Source organism: Aethalodelphis obliquidens, unplaced genomic scaffold (assembly GCF_003676395.1).
Source record: "Aethalodelphis obliquidens isolate GAN/ISIS:26980383/991018 unplaced genomic scaffold, ASM367639v1 scaffold4, whole genome shotgun sequence".
Classification (NCBI taxonomy): Eukaryota; Metazoa; Chordata; class Mammalia; order Artiodactyla; family Delphinidae; genus Aethalodelphis; species Aethalodelphis obliquidens.
This window is the reverse complement of record NW_020837948.1, coordinates 61787270-61801665: the sequence shown is the minus strand read 5'-3', so window position 1 is coordinate 61801665 and position 14396 is coordinate 61787270. Positions and strand designations below refer to the sequence as shown.

The window sequence follows — 14396 nt, the reverse complement described above, 5'->3', positions numbered from 1 at the left end:
AAAAATGTATAGGTTAAGAGCTAGACCCAAATCCTGTCTGGCTGCTCTTATGGGAACAGGTTAGTAATGGAAAAGTTGTCAATCGTGTATGCTTCTGTGGAGCAATGGCTAAGAATCGCTACCTGAAGGCAACACTCTCTAAAACACACATAAGCTATTGGAAAACATGACAATGAACAGTAGCTGCTTCTTTTTAATGGTAAAAATTTCCAAGAGACAAAAATGCAAGATCTAGGAAATGGCAATTTGTTTACACTTCTGAATATGAACATAGGTTTATATTTTAATTTATGCAGATATACAAATAATACTGCAAAAAGTAAAGATCATTTCTCTGGAACAAGTTAATCATAGCTTAGCCCTGAATTTGTGGCATATATACTGGACAAGGCTGCTTTCCTAGGAACTGGTGCTTGAACTCACAAAAGAAACAGAAACATCTGCATTTTGTTGGTTAGGACCAGAGTTCAAAGTCTGTTGAAAATCTGCTAGGTTTTAATAACAGTACAATCAAGTATGTGAAATATGAATGTTTATGAGTACAATTAACCAACTTTAATTTTCATCCAGGTCATCCTTCAAATCAAATATATTCTGACACGTTAGAACATTCATATTTTTTAACTGCTGCTAGAGTTATCAAAGAAGAAAGCAATAAGGTGTATAACTATTTAAGGCTGTGGTAAAACAAACATTTTCAAGTTGCGCCAGTGGCAATACACATGGAAAGAATTGTGGAAAGGCAGTCAACAGTATCAAAAGCTACTAAAATGTTTAAAAACTATACTAAAATAAAATGTTTATACTTTTTGACCCAATAATGATACTTCCAGATGTCATAAGGAAATAATCTGCAAGAAGCTTTATATATAAGAATGGTTATCTAATTACCAGAGGAAAAACTTGCTAATGTTCAACATTTAGCAAATGATGAACTTATTCTGAACCAGACTTACTATGAACCAGGCACTATTCCAGATGCTAAAGATCCAAGGTTATAAGACAGACAAGGTCCCTGCTCCCGTGGAGCTCAACATTCTACTGGAAGGAGACAGATAAACAGGTAAAGAAAATCATACCAAGAACGATAAATGCCACACAGAGAATCTAAGTGGGGTGATATAATAGAGAATGAGGGCGGATCACTTCTAGTTTAATCAGGAAGATGAAACTTCAGTTGAGATCTGAGCAACAAGCCAGACAAGTGAAATACAGGGTAACAGCTTTCCAGACTAAAGAATAATGAGTGCAAAGGCCCAGAAGAAGGTATAAATCCAGACATGAGCAAGAAAAGAGGCCAGTGTTGCAGGAGTGTACTGAGTAAGAAGAGTGTGGAGGAACTTCCCTGGTGGTCCAGTGTGTAAGACTCTATGCACCCAATGCCCGGGTTCGATCCCTGGTCGGGGAACTAGATCCTGCATGCATGCTGCAATTAAGAGTCCACATGCCACAACTAAGAAGTCTGCATGGTGCAACTAAAGATCTCGCATGGTGCAACTAAGACCCCATGCAAATAAATAAATAAATATTTGAAAAAATAAAATATCACTCTAGCTGCTGTATTCAGAATGGATTTGGCAGGATGGGACATGAAATTTCATAAGCAAAAAGAATACTTGGGATCTGCTGCAGTAAGGTAAGAGATAATGATGTCTTATCCAGAATATATAAAGAGCTATTACAACTCATCAACAAAAAGACAAACAACCTATTTAAAAAATAGGCAAAGGATGTGAATAGACAGTTCTCCAAAAAAGATATATAAATGGCCAACAAGCACATGAAAAGATGCTCAACATCGTTTAGTCATTAGGGAAATGCAAATCAAAACCATTATAACATTATCACTTCATACCCACTAGGATGGCTATAATCAAACAAGGAGACAATAGTAAGTGTTGGTGACGAGGTGGAGAAATAGGAACCCTCACACATCGCTGGTGGTTATAATAAAATGGTGCAGTCACTTTATTTATTTACTTATTTATTCTTTAAAGACTTTTTTTTAATGTGTACCATTTTTTAAAAGTCTTTATTGAATTTGTTACAATATCGCTTCTGTTTTATGTTTTGTTTTTTTAGCTGAGAGGCATGTGGGATCTTAGCTCCCTGACCATGGTTCCGCTACAGCGATCTTTTGAACCAGCAATTCTACACCTAAATATATATCCAAGAAAACTGAAAATATACATCCATACAAAATTTTATACACAAATGGTGATAACAGAATTATTCATTGTAGCCAAAAAGATGAGACAACCCAAATGTCCATCAACTGATGAATGGATAAGCACAATGTGGTACATCCATGCAATTAAAAGAAATGGGGACCTGAACGAACTTTTAGCCAATATATCTCGGTTAAAAAAAGAGATGATAGTATCTTGAATGGGTATTAGTGGAGAGAAATCAAAGTGCATTGATTCAGGATCTGTATGGAAATAGTCAACAGAACTTTCTTACAAATTGGTTATAAAAAGTGAAGGAATAGATTCAATGCAATCCCTATCAAACTACCACTGGCATTTTTCACAGAACTAGAACAAAAAATTTCCCAATTTGTATGGAAACACAAAAGACCCTGAGTAGCCAAAGCAATCTTGAGAACAAAAAATGGAGCGGGAGGAATCAGGCTCCCTGACTTCGGACTATACTACAAAGCTACAGTAATCAAAACAGTATGGTACTGGCACAAAAACAGAAAGATAGATCAATGGAACAGGATAGAAAGCCCAGAGATAAACCCACGCACATATGGACACCTTATCTTTGATAAAGGTGGCAGGAATGTACAGTGGAGAAAGGACAGCCTCTTCAATAAGTGGTGCTGGGAAAACTGGACAGATACATGTAAAAGCATGAGATTAGATCACTCCCTAACACCATACACAAAAATAAGCTCAAAATGGATTAAAGACCTAAATGTAAGGCCAGAAACTATCAAACTCTTAGAGGAAAACATAGGCAGAACACTCTATGACATAAATCACAGCAAGATCCTTTCTGACCCAACTCCTAGAGAAATGGAAATAAAAACAAAAATAAACAAATGGGACCTAATGAAACTTCAAAGCTTTTGCACAGCAAAGGAAACCATAAACAAGACCAAAAGACAACCCTCAGAATGGGAGAAAATATTTGCAAATGAAGCAACTGGCAAAGGATTAATCTCCAAAATTTACAAGCAGCTCATGCAGCTCAATAACAAAAAAACAAACAACCTAAAGACCTAAATAGATATTTCTCCAAAGAAGATATACAGACTGCCAACAAACACATGAAAGGATGCTCAACATCACTAATCATTAGAGAAATGCAAATCAAAACTACAATGAGATATCATCTCACACCAGTCAGAATGGCCATCATCAAAAAATCTAGAAATAATAAATGCTGGAGAGGGTGTGGAGAAAAGGGAACACTCTTGCACTGCTGGTGGGAATGTGAATTGGTTCAGCCACTATGGAGAACAGTATGGAGGTTCCTTAAAAAACTACAAATAGAACTACCATATGACCCAGCAATCCCACTACTGGGCATATACCCCGAGAAAACCAAAATTCAAAAAGAGTCATGTACAAAAATGTTCATTGCAGCTCTATTCACAATAGCCCGGAGATGGAAACAACCTAAGTGCCCATCATCAGATGAATGGATAAAGAAGATGTGGCACATATATACAATGGAATATTACTCAGCCATAAAAAGAAACGAAATTGAGCTATTTGTAATGAGGTGGATAGACCTAGAGTCTGTCATACAGAGTGAAGTAAGTCAGAAAGAAAAAGACAAATACCGTATGCTAACACATATATATGGAATTTAAGAAAAAAAAATGTCATGAAGAACCTAGGGGTAAGACAGGAATAAAGACACAGACCTACTGGAGAAGGACTTGAGGATATGGGGAGGGGGAAGGGTGAGCTGTGACAGGGCGAGAGAGAGTCATGGACATATACACACTAACAAACGTAAGGTAGATAGCTAGTGGGAAGCAGCCGCATGGCACAGGGATATCGGCTCGGTGCTTTGTGACCGCCTGGAGGGGTGGGATAGGGAGGGTGGGAGGGAGGGAGATGCAAGAGGGAAGAGATATGGGAACATATGTATATGTATAACTGATTCACTTTGTTATAAAGCAGAAACTAACACACCATTGTAAAGCAATTATACCCCAATAAAGATGTTAAAAAAAAAAAAAGTGAAGGAAAGTGAGGAATCAATCAACGCTAACTCCACATTTGTGGCTTGAGAAACTGGTATTGCTAGTGCATCAATGTTACTGCTTACTGAGATGGAAAGGCTGTGGGAATAGAGGTGTATGAAATAACACTAACAGTTCAGTTTTGGCTATATTTGGTTTGAGATGTACCTAACAGACATCCATGTGGTGAGGGAAAATAGGCAGTTGGATAAACAAGTCTCAAATTCAGAGCTAGACATCTGAGAACTTCCAGTACAGACATGCCATTTTAAGTCCTAGAGCAGATGAGGTCACCTAGTGAGAGTTTATAGTTAGAGAAGAGAGGGCTATGGGTTGCGCATAAGAAATCCACAAAGATATTGGGTAGAGGAGGAAAAGCTGTTAAAGAAGTCTAAAAGGAGCAGCCAAGGAAGAAGGTAATGACTAGTAGATTAAAACGTGTTACCAAAGGCAGGAGAAAAAAGTCTTTCAAAAGTGTAGTCAAATATATTAAAATGTTGCTGAGAGGTAAGAGACATAAAGCAGAGAACTGACTGAGTCAGCAATCTGGAGGTAAAATCTCAATACAGGGCTTCCCTGGTGGCACAGTGGTTAAGAATCCACCTGCCAGTGCAGGGGACATGGGTTCGAGCCCTGGTCTGGGAAGATCCCACATGCTGTGGAGCAACTAAGCCCGCCCACCACAACTACTGAAGCCCGCGTGCCTAGAGCCTGGGCTCCGCAACAAGAGAAGCCACCGCAATGGGAAGCCACGCACCACAACGAAGAGTAGACCCCGCTCACTGCAACTAGAGAAAGCCCAGACGTAGCAACGAAGACCCAACATAGCCCAAAATAAATTCATTCATTAATTAAAAACAATCTTTAAAAACAAAAAAATCTCAATACAGTAGGAAAGACAGAAGTCTACCTGACAGGCCTGAAGAGAATGTGAGATAAGGAAGTAAAGAGGACAACTAGAGATAATTTTTTTTTTTTTGGTGGTACGCGGGCCTCTCACTGTTGTGGCCTCTCCCGTTGTGGAGCACAGGCTCCGGACGCACAGGCTCAACAGCCATGGCTCACGGGCCTAGCCGCTCTGCGGCATGTGGGATCTTCCCGGACTGGGGCACGAACCCGTGTCCCCTGCATCGGCAGGCAGACTCCCAACCACTGTGCTATCAGGGAAGCCCCTAGAGGTAATTTTTTGAAGAAGTTCATCTATGAAGCGGAGGAGAGAAATGATGTGATCACCAGGGAAGTTAGAAAGAATATATTTAAAGTAAATGGTCAGTAAATTTAGTGAAATTGGTCACCAACAGAATGACGAGTAAGAAAAGCCAACTTTTTTTTTTTTTTTTTTGGCTGCACAACGTGGCATGCGGGATCTTAGTTCCCCAACCAGGGATCGAACCTGTGCTCCCTGCAATGGAAGCACGGAGTCCTAACCACTGGACTGCCAGGGAAATCCTGAACTAAACTCTTACAGAATGTCTTTATATATAGAAAGATGAACATAAAAACAATACATTTCTTATGAGCACTCATATATACCTGAACACAGAGAAAGAGATTTTGATAGGCTGTACGGCAAACTAATATCAGTGGTGACCTCTGGAGAAGGGTAGAAACTGGGCCTGGCTTTTTTTTTTTTAAATTAATTTTTATTGGAGTACAGTTGATTTACAATGTTGTGTTAGTTTCTGCTCTAGAGCAAAGTGAATCAGTTATACATATATCCACTCTTTTTTAGATTCTATTCCTATATAGGTCATTACAGAGTATTGAATAAGAGTTCCCTGTGCTGTATAGTAGGTTCTTATTAGTTATCTATTTTATATATAGTAGTGTGCATATGTCAATCTCAGTCTCCCAATTTACGGGCATGGCTTTGATCACCAACAGAATTTTTGTCTCATCTTTAATTTTTGAAAATTTTACAAGGTTTTACATTTATCACGTGTAATTAACAAATATATATTTTTAAAGGATACAAAACAATGTAAATGGTATGAGGACACAAAACTATATTTAAAAAGTCAGTCACATAAGACTAAAGAGATATGACAACAAAAGGTAACACGTGGCCCTGGACTGAATTCTAGATTAAAAAACAACTTTCTTTTGTTGTAAAGGACACTCATAAGACAACTGGCAAAATTTGAATAAGGCCAGTAGATAAGATCATAGTATCAGTATTAATTGATTTAAGTTCCTGATTTGATAACTATATGGTGATTATACAAAAGAATGTTCTTCCTTTCAGGAAATACATAGTGTATTTAAATGCTAGGGGCACTGTATCTGCAACTGATTCTGAATAGCTTCGGGGGGAAAAATATAGATAGATACAGAGAAAGAGAGAGGAGAGAGAAGGAAAAATGAAATGACTGAGAAACCTAAAGGGGTAAAAAGTTGACATTTGGGGAACCTACACATGGAAATTCTTGTACTACTTTTGCAACTTTTCTGTAAGTCTGAAATTATTAAAACAACAACACCACACTTGTATTCTGGTTTGGTTACCTACCAAAGCTGAACCTTCACATACCATGTGATCCAGCAATTCCACTCCTAGGTATATACCCAAGAGAAATGAAAACGTACATCCTCACAAAAACTTGTACACGAATGTACATAGCAGCATTATTCATTACAGCCAAAAAGTGGAAACAACCCAAATGGATAAAATGTGATATACACAACGGAGTATTATTCGGCAATAAAAAATGAAGTACTGATACATGCTACAACACAGATGGATCTAGAAAACATTAGGCTGAGTGAAAAAGGATACACACAAAAGATCACATACAGTATGATTCTATTTACTCAAAATGCCCAGAATAGGCAAATCCAAAAGAAGACAGAAAGTAGTTTAGTCATTGCCTACTGCTGGGAGGTTGGGGAAAATGAGGGTATGTGATTTTCTTGGGGTTGGGGGGTAGATAATGAAATTATTCTAAAATTGATTGTAGGGACTTCCCTGGCGGTCCAGTGGTTAAGACTCTGTACTTCCAATGCAGGGGGCGCAGGTTCAATCCCTGGTCAGGGAACTAAGATCCCACATGCTGTGCAGTGTGACCAAAAACAAATAAAATGAAATGAAACAAAATGAAATGAAATAAAATTGATTATAGTGATGGCTACATAATTGTGAATATAATAAAAACTAAAACCACTGACCTGTGCACTTTAAATGGGTGACCTGTATACCATGTAAATTGTATCTTAATAAAGCTTAATTATTAAAAATATTTAATAGCCCCAAATTGGAAACAAACCAAATGTCCGTCAACGGTTAAAATGAATAAATAGATTATGGTATATGTATACAATGGAATGAAATACAGCTACAACCACACACAACAATGTAGATTAATCTCACAAAGTGTTGAGCAAAATAAGCCAGCCATAAAGGAGTATATGTGTGATTCTATTCACAAAATTAAAAAATTTGATGACATTATAAGTCAGGAAAAGGGTTACCCTTAGGAAAGGGATTGGTAATGACTAGAAGGGGATAAAAGGAAACTTTAGGATTGTGGGTTTTTTCTTGATATTAGCGCTGATTACACAAATGTGATCACTTTGTGAAAATTCATCAATCTGTGGACTTCTGATATGTGTACTCTTCCGCCAGCATATTTCAATAAAAAGTTTACACTAACAACAACAACCAAACAAAGCCATGAACCTTTGCATGATATGAACCTGAAAACAAGGCAAAATATGGTACATCTGGGTACTAGAACTATGGATGAATTTTGCCCCCTCTACCTTTCCTGTCTAAAAAATTTTAAAGTAAACATAACTTGGGCTTCCCTGGTGGCGCAGTGGTTGAGACTCCGCCTGCCGATGCAGGGGACACGGGTTCGTGCCCTGGTCCGGGAAGATCCCACATGCCGTGGAGCGGCTACGCCCGTGAGCCATGGCCGCTGGGCCTGCGCGTCCGGAGCCTGTGCTCCGCAACGGGAGAGGCCACAGCAGTGGATTCAACCAACTGCAGATCAAAAATATTAGAAAAAAGGAATTCCAGAAAGTTCCAAAAAGCAAAACTTTAATTTGCTACATACCAGCAACTACCTACATATCATTTACATTGTATTAGGTATTATAAGTAATCTAAAGATGATTCAAAGTACACAGGAGGATGTGTGTAGGTTATATGCAAGTAGTATGCCATTTTCTATAAGGGACGTGAGCATCCCTGAATTTTGGTACCTGCAGGGATCCTGGAGCCAATCGCCTGCAGATACCGAGAAACAACTATATTTCATAATTTACAGAAAACATGCAGAGAAATTTGAAGTGCAGAAGGGGGAAGCTTCGAAAGTTATCAGATGACTGGTCTCAAAACACAGTACGAACTATTAATTTAGTTTCCATTATCATTTCGGTCATTAAAAGTGCAACTTCATCATACCGTACAAATATATCAGGTTATATAACAGCTGAAGAGTAGCTTTAAAGTAAGAATATTGGTGGAGGAATGTACAGATGATATACTTATAAAATTACATCTTCAAGTCAGTTGTTTAGTTTCTTCTATATATTAGTTAACTAAAAATTCAAGTATCACGTCATAATCTTAGCATGCCATATTAGTTTCATTTTTTAAAAACTTTAAAATTTCCTGCTAAACTACAATAGAACATGTCTGCAACAGATAGATGCATAAAACGAGAAGTTTGGAGCCTCAGTCCCTAAGGTCCAGTTTGGCATTTATCACACCAGACTTTCACTGTGCACAAAAATAACTTATTTTTTTGTCTTTCTTTTCCTTTTACTTGGAGGTGGGGTGGGGGAGTTGGGGGTATTATCCTTCCTTTTTCCCTCTCCTACAACCCATTTTATTTCAAATCAAAATAGAAAGACTAATGAGATTAGAAAATAATTTAGAAAAAGTTTCACTAAATTAGAAAATGTACACATTCATCCCTTGATAGCCATGGGGGGGGAATGAGTTCCAGGATACACCCCCATCCTGCCCTGCCACTGAACACCAAAATCTGCGGATGCTCCAGTCCCTTATATAAAATGGCATAGTACTTGCATGTAACCTATGCACATCCTCTCATATACTTTAAATCATCTCTAGGTTACTTATAATATCTAATGCTATGTAAATAGTTGTCAGCATGCAGTAAATTCAAGTTTTGCTTTTTTGGAACTTTCTGGAATTTTTTTTCTTCGACCATTCACAGTTGGTTGAATGCATGGATGTGGAACCCGTGGATACAGAGGGCCAACTGTAATAAAAATAACCTAATAATATGAAAGATTTTTAAATGCACTACAACTATACTTAGTGGGGACAATACAACAGTAATTTTAGCCTTAGATAGCTGTATTGTTTAAAACTGTAAGGTACAGACATACCTTGCTTTATTGTACTTTGCAGATACTGTATTCTGCACAAATTGAAGGCTGGGGCAACCCTGTGTTGTCAGACAGTAGCTAGCTTTTCTTGGCAATAAAATATTTTAAAATTAAGGTATGTACACTGCTTTTAAGACATAATGCTATTACATACGTACTAGAATACAGTATAGTGTAAACATAACATTTATACGTACTAGGAAACCAAAAAATTCATGACTCGCTTAATTGTGATGCTCACTTCATTGCAGTGGTCTGGAACTGAACCTGCCTATAGTTTTCAACTCTTAGGATCTACCTAACATAAGAAACCACTTTTTAGTCACAAACGAAACAAAGTCACAAAACCACAAAGTGACTGTCAGGAAAGATGCTGAGTGATCACTTACCATATAGTAACCAGTATGATAACCACTCATGTACCAAGAGATTAACATACTTCCCAAAGCATCAGCATCATCCAGAGAATCTGGACACATAGGAGGTGGTGGGGGAATTATCTGGAAACAGAGAAAGATACACTTTAAAATCAGTACACAAAAACATAAGGTCTGGAAACCTATTTTACGTACAGAATGCTGGATGTTAGTTGTATCTTTCCCTACATTCCATGTCATCTCCTAGTTAAAATTTTTTTAAAAATCTGGGATTTGGAGAAAGCCAACCAGTAACAACAACAAGAGACCAATAAAATTAAATTGAATAAGAATCAAAAGGCAACAGGTCACATAAAATATTTAAACATTTTGCTTTCATTAGTCCTATTTTTCTGTTCCATTATGAAGCTATAGGTAAAAGACAAAGGATAAATACTTCTATGGTTTTCCTCAAAAAACACCCACACAGCGTTTTCAAGTAAAATTTCTGGCTAGAACATCTGCACGGCCCCCACCCCAATGCAGTCTGCCAAAAAGTGTCTTTGTATTTTGCCTATTGTTGATATCTGGACAGTCTACGTGATCAGACCATGCCTGGAAGGGTAAAACATTAATCCTAAGGTATGGTGTAAATAAATCCTTTTGGATAGGCCCTATCTCCCTTAGAATGAGATACTGCTGCTGGGAAGGAAGCATGAATAATATGGGCTATAAGAGAACTGAGTCTGGGTAGCAGAAGGTCATTAAAAACAAAAACCCTGGGACTTCCCTGGTGGCGCAGTAGTTAAGAATCCGCCTGCCAATGCAGGGGACATGGGTTGAAGCCCTGGTCGGGGAAGATCCCACAAGCCGCAGAGCAACTAAGCCCGTGTGCCACAACTGCTCCTGCGCTCTAGAGCCCGCGAGCCACAACTACTGAGCCCGCGTGCCTAGAGCCCGTGCTCCGCAACAAGAGAAGCCACCGCAGTGAGAAACCTGGGCACCGCAATGAAGAGTAGCCCCCGCTCACCACAACTAGAGAAAGCCGCGCACAGCAACGAAGACCCAACGCAGCCAAAAATAAAAAACAAAAACAAAAAAACCCTGAAGTTTAGTCCGAATTTTTACCCATCAGAACCTGGCTGTGACATTTCTGAACTACCTATGTTCTGCTAAATCCCAAACTGTGTATGAAAGCAAAGTTTAATCTGAATTCTTTTGCACTTACTGGTGGTCCAGAAGGAAATGGAGGCAGCCAGGATGACGGGAAGGGTGGCGGCGGCGGGCCACTGAATTTTAGACCTGGCTGTAAAGAACATTTCAAAGAAAGACCAATTTAACAGTTTCAATATGTGAAGAGCAAAAAAGAATTCAATGTCAAAAGAATCGAAATAATTGTCCAGAATAATATTTATATTATTCATATCAAAACGGTTAAATAGAATTTCACGTACCAAATGCTGAAGTCATATATACTCATAAATTTAGGTTTTTCTCATTTCCTTTCTATGTAGACATTCAGGCAGTAAAGCCAAAGTAAGAAAAATTTAAAATTACCTAATAAATCAGAGACCGTATACTCAGTAAGACATTTCCATCATAAAAGACCAAAAGACCATATCTCCCACAATTTCATTAATTAAATTGCATAATCTATTGGATGTCCTTTCAATTACATATGCTAATTTAGAGCATATATTATAAAAATTAGTGTCTCTCACTTAACAAGAAAAATCAGCCCCCTGAGACCAATGAAGCATGTTTATTATGTATATAAATTAAGAGGTCTGACCATTCTGAAAAATGTAATAGAATATAAACCTCAATAAGGAAGCTCTCAACAGGGAATCCTAAGGAAAAGTTTTAATGTCATGCTTGATTTTAAAAATCTTTATTATTATCACTGCCTGAAGAAATCAATGCTTTATACAAAACTACTGGACGGGGACTTTGATTCCATGATATAACCTAAAGTAAAAATAGTTTTTGTTTAAGTTGATTTGCTACTGATAACCAAAAGAACCATGAATAAAAACAGCATTTACATTTTGCTCTACAAAACAGTCTGGGAGCTTCTTTGGATTTCACCTGTATCAGATGTAAATACTGTGTTCTCTTCCAATTTTTATATACCTTATACAAGTGACACAGAGAACTACAGCACAACATCCAGCTGATGATAAAATATTATACTTTCAAACTTAAGTTTGCTAAACTATTTTTTTTATTAATTTTTATTGGAGAATAGTTGCTTTACAATGTTGTGTTAGTTTCTGCTGTACAGCAAAGTGAATCAGTTATACATATATACATATATCCCCTCTTTTTTCGATTTCCTTCCCATTTAGGTCACCACAGAGCATTGAGTAGGGTTCCCTGTGCTATACAGTAGGTTCTTATTAGTTATCTATTTTACACATAGTATAGTATATATATCAATCTCCAAAAGTTTGCTATTACTCTAATATACCTAATACTCTATAAAAATTGTTAGGAAAGGCTTTCATTATAAACTATTCTGCATTACTATCTTATTTCCTTTACAAAGAATTCTCAGGTATATATTTACAACATCTATGGAAAGCTACTAAAGTTTCATGAGGGAAATCCCTAGCAGTCCAGGTGGCCCGAGTTCAATCCCTGGTCCAGGAACTAAGATCCTGCAAGCTGCAGGGCGCAGCCAAAAAAAAAAGTTTCGTGAGAAAAGCTACGAGTCACTTCATGGAGGGGCTGAATGTTCCAATACTATATTAACTATTTCCTGGAAAACCTTTTCTGGGTAGTTTACCTTTCCTGGTCCCAGACCTGGTCCTGGCATATGGGGTGGTGGAGGGTGAAAAGAGTTCCATGGAGCAGCTTTTGACTTGACGCTATTTGGTTTATTTACAGGAGACCTGGAGGAGTTCTCGCTTTCATCTGTTGAAATTTGACTTTCATTTTCATTCTTTTAAGAGAAAGAAATACATGTACTTTTGTTATAAAGGCAACATTAAGAAAAATATAATGCTCAGGGGATCAAACTGACAACCAGTTATACTGCTTAATTTCTCATCTAGTTTCTGCTTCCAAGAATTCCATTTTTTTATCCTTACCTCCTGAGCATTCTGTTCTATATTATTAGCTACTTCAGAGGTTGTGGAAAGTAGATCAGACAGATTTTGCTCCTCTCTATTTCCATATCCAGTGTAAATGACAACACAGGTTTCTCTCTTAAAGTCAATCGAAGCAATGGTAGCTGGGTAAACACAGCCATCTTCTGACCAAATGGCAGCACATTTGTCACCAACTTTCCACTATAAGAGAAACCAAAGATAGACACATGCACATTTCTTTAAAAGAGGGTAAACTATAATCTTGTTTGGGTGGAGTGGGGTTGGGGGTGGAGGGGACAGTCTCTGGTTAACTGTTCTGGGAGGCAGAATGTTATAGTGAAAAAACTTGGGGCCAAAACCACAGAAATCTGAATTCTAATATAAATATAACATGACATAGTCCTGCCATTTATATAATCATGGACCAGTTTCTTAATCTCCTTGAGTCTTATTTTCCTCATCTGTTAAGTGGGTGTAGTATAATCTGCCTCACATATTTGTTGTGAAGAACAGAAAAGAGGGGAAGCATGTAAAGCGTCCAGTACGCTAGCCCAACACATAGCACGTGCTTATCAAACATCAGCTCTCTTCCCCCTTGGTAATGATGAAACTAAAGCAACTAATGAGACACCAAAATAATTAGCTTCTATGTGGACTGTTTTAAATAGCAGAAATGACTCTACCCAGAGTATCTGGTCCCCAGGTATTACCAGTTTTAGGATTTTTGAAGGAAAAAAAAAGGATACCTCTCTCAGATTTAGAAAAGTCAAACACTGCCAATTCAGTTTAAGCCTTCAGGTACTTCTTCCAAGTTGCACTGCCTTCCTCCCCTCTACCCCCAACATAAACACTGTCCTGAATTTAGTATTTATCATTTCCTCCTAATTCTTTATATTAACATGCATGTTCCTAAACAACAGAAAGTTTAATAGGTGCTTTAGAAATTTTATGTCAATAGAAAACACTGTCCTAATAATTTAAAGGTACTTTATACTATTTAATAAGGACAGTAACAAGAAATTCTTTGAAGTTAAATCTCAAGGTTTTAAAATAACCTGCTTCAAGGGAGTTGTGGTATTCTTTCTTTGGCTTTTATTCTTCTTAGCAGGTTTTCTTTTAGGTGCGCCTTTTGGTTTTTCTGAAACTTCGGGAATGTCACCGTTCTTTAGAGCGTGCTATGAAAACATGAATAGAAACGTACATATTACAGGGTGATATTAAGAAAGTCACAATATAACTCAGTCACTATAAACTGGTCTCCAGGCCCCACCGTCTCAGATAGCTTCTATTTCCTCTCTTCACCATCCCACATGCTAAGAAACTGCTCTTGAAGGTATCATATATCTGATAATCAGCTCTAAGGACCCTTATAAGCAAGTCTCC

General features: G+C 37.8%; 1 protein-coding gene across 4 annotated transcripts in view; it reads right to left on the bottom strand.

The window, feature by feature from the left end:
• Window positions 1-14396, bottom strand: part of LOC113617448 (survival motor neuron protein-like) — a 42394-nt gene that overhangs the window by 11750 nt on the left and 16248 nt on the right. For all 4 annotated transcript variants that reach the window (XM_027100899.1, XM_027100897.1, XM_027100898.1 and 1 more), the window contains exons 3-7: window positions 14069-14188; window positions 13014-13214; window positions 12710-12865; window positions 11150-11227; window positions 9955-10065 (exon numbers count right to left, since the gene is read on the bottom strand). In XM_027100899.1, the coding sequence (XP_026956700.1) occupies window positions 9955-10065; window positions 11150-11227; window positions 12710-12865; window positions 13014-13214; window positions 14069-14188 (666 nt within the window). The remainder of the gene's footprint in view (window positions 1-9954; window positions 10066-11149; window positions 11228-12709; window positions 12866-13013; window positions 13215-14068; window positions 14189-14396) is intronic.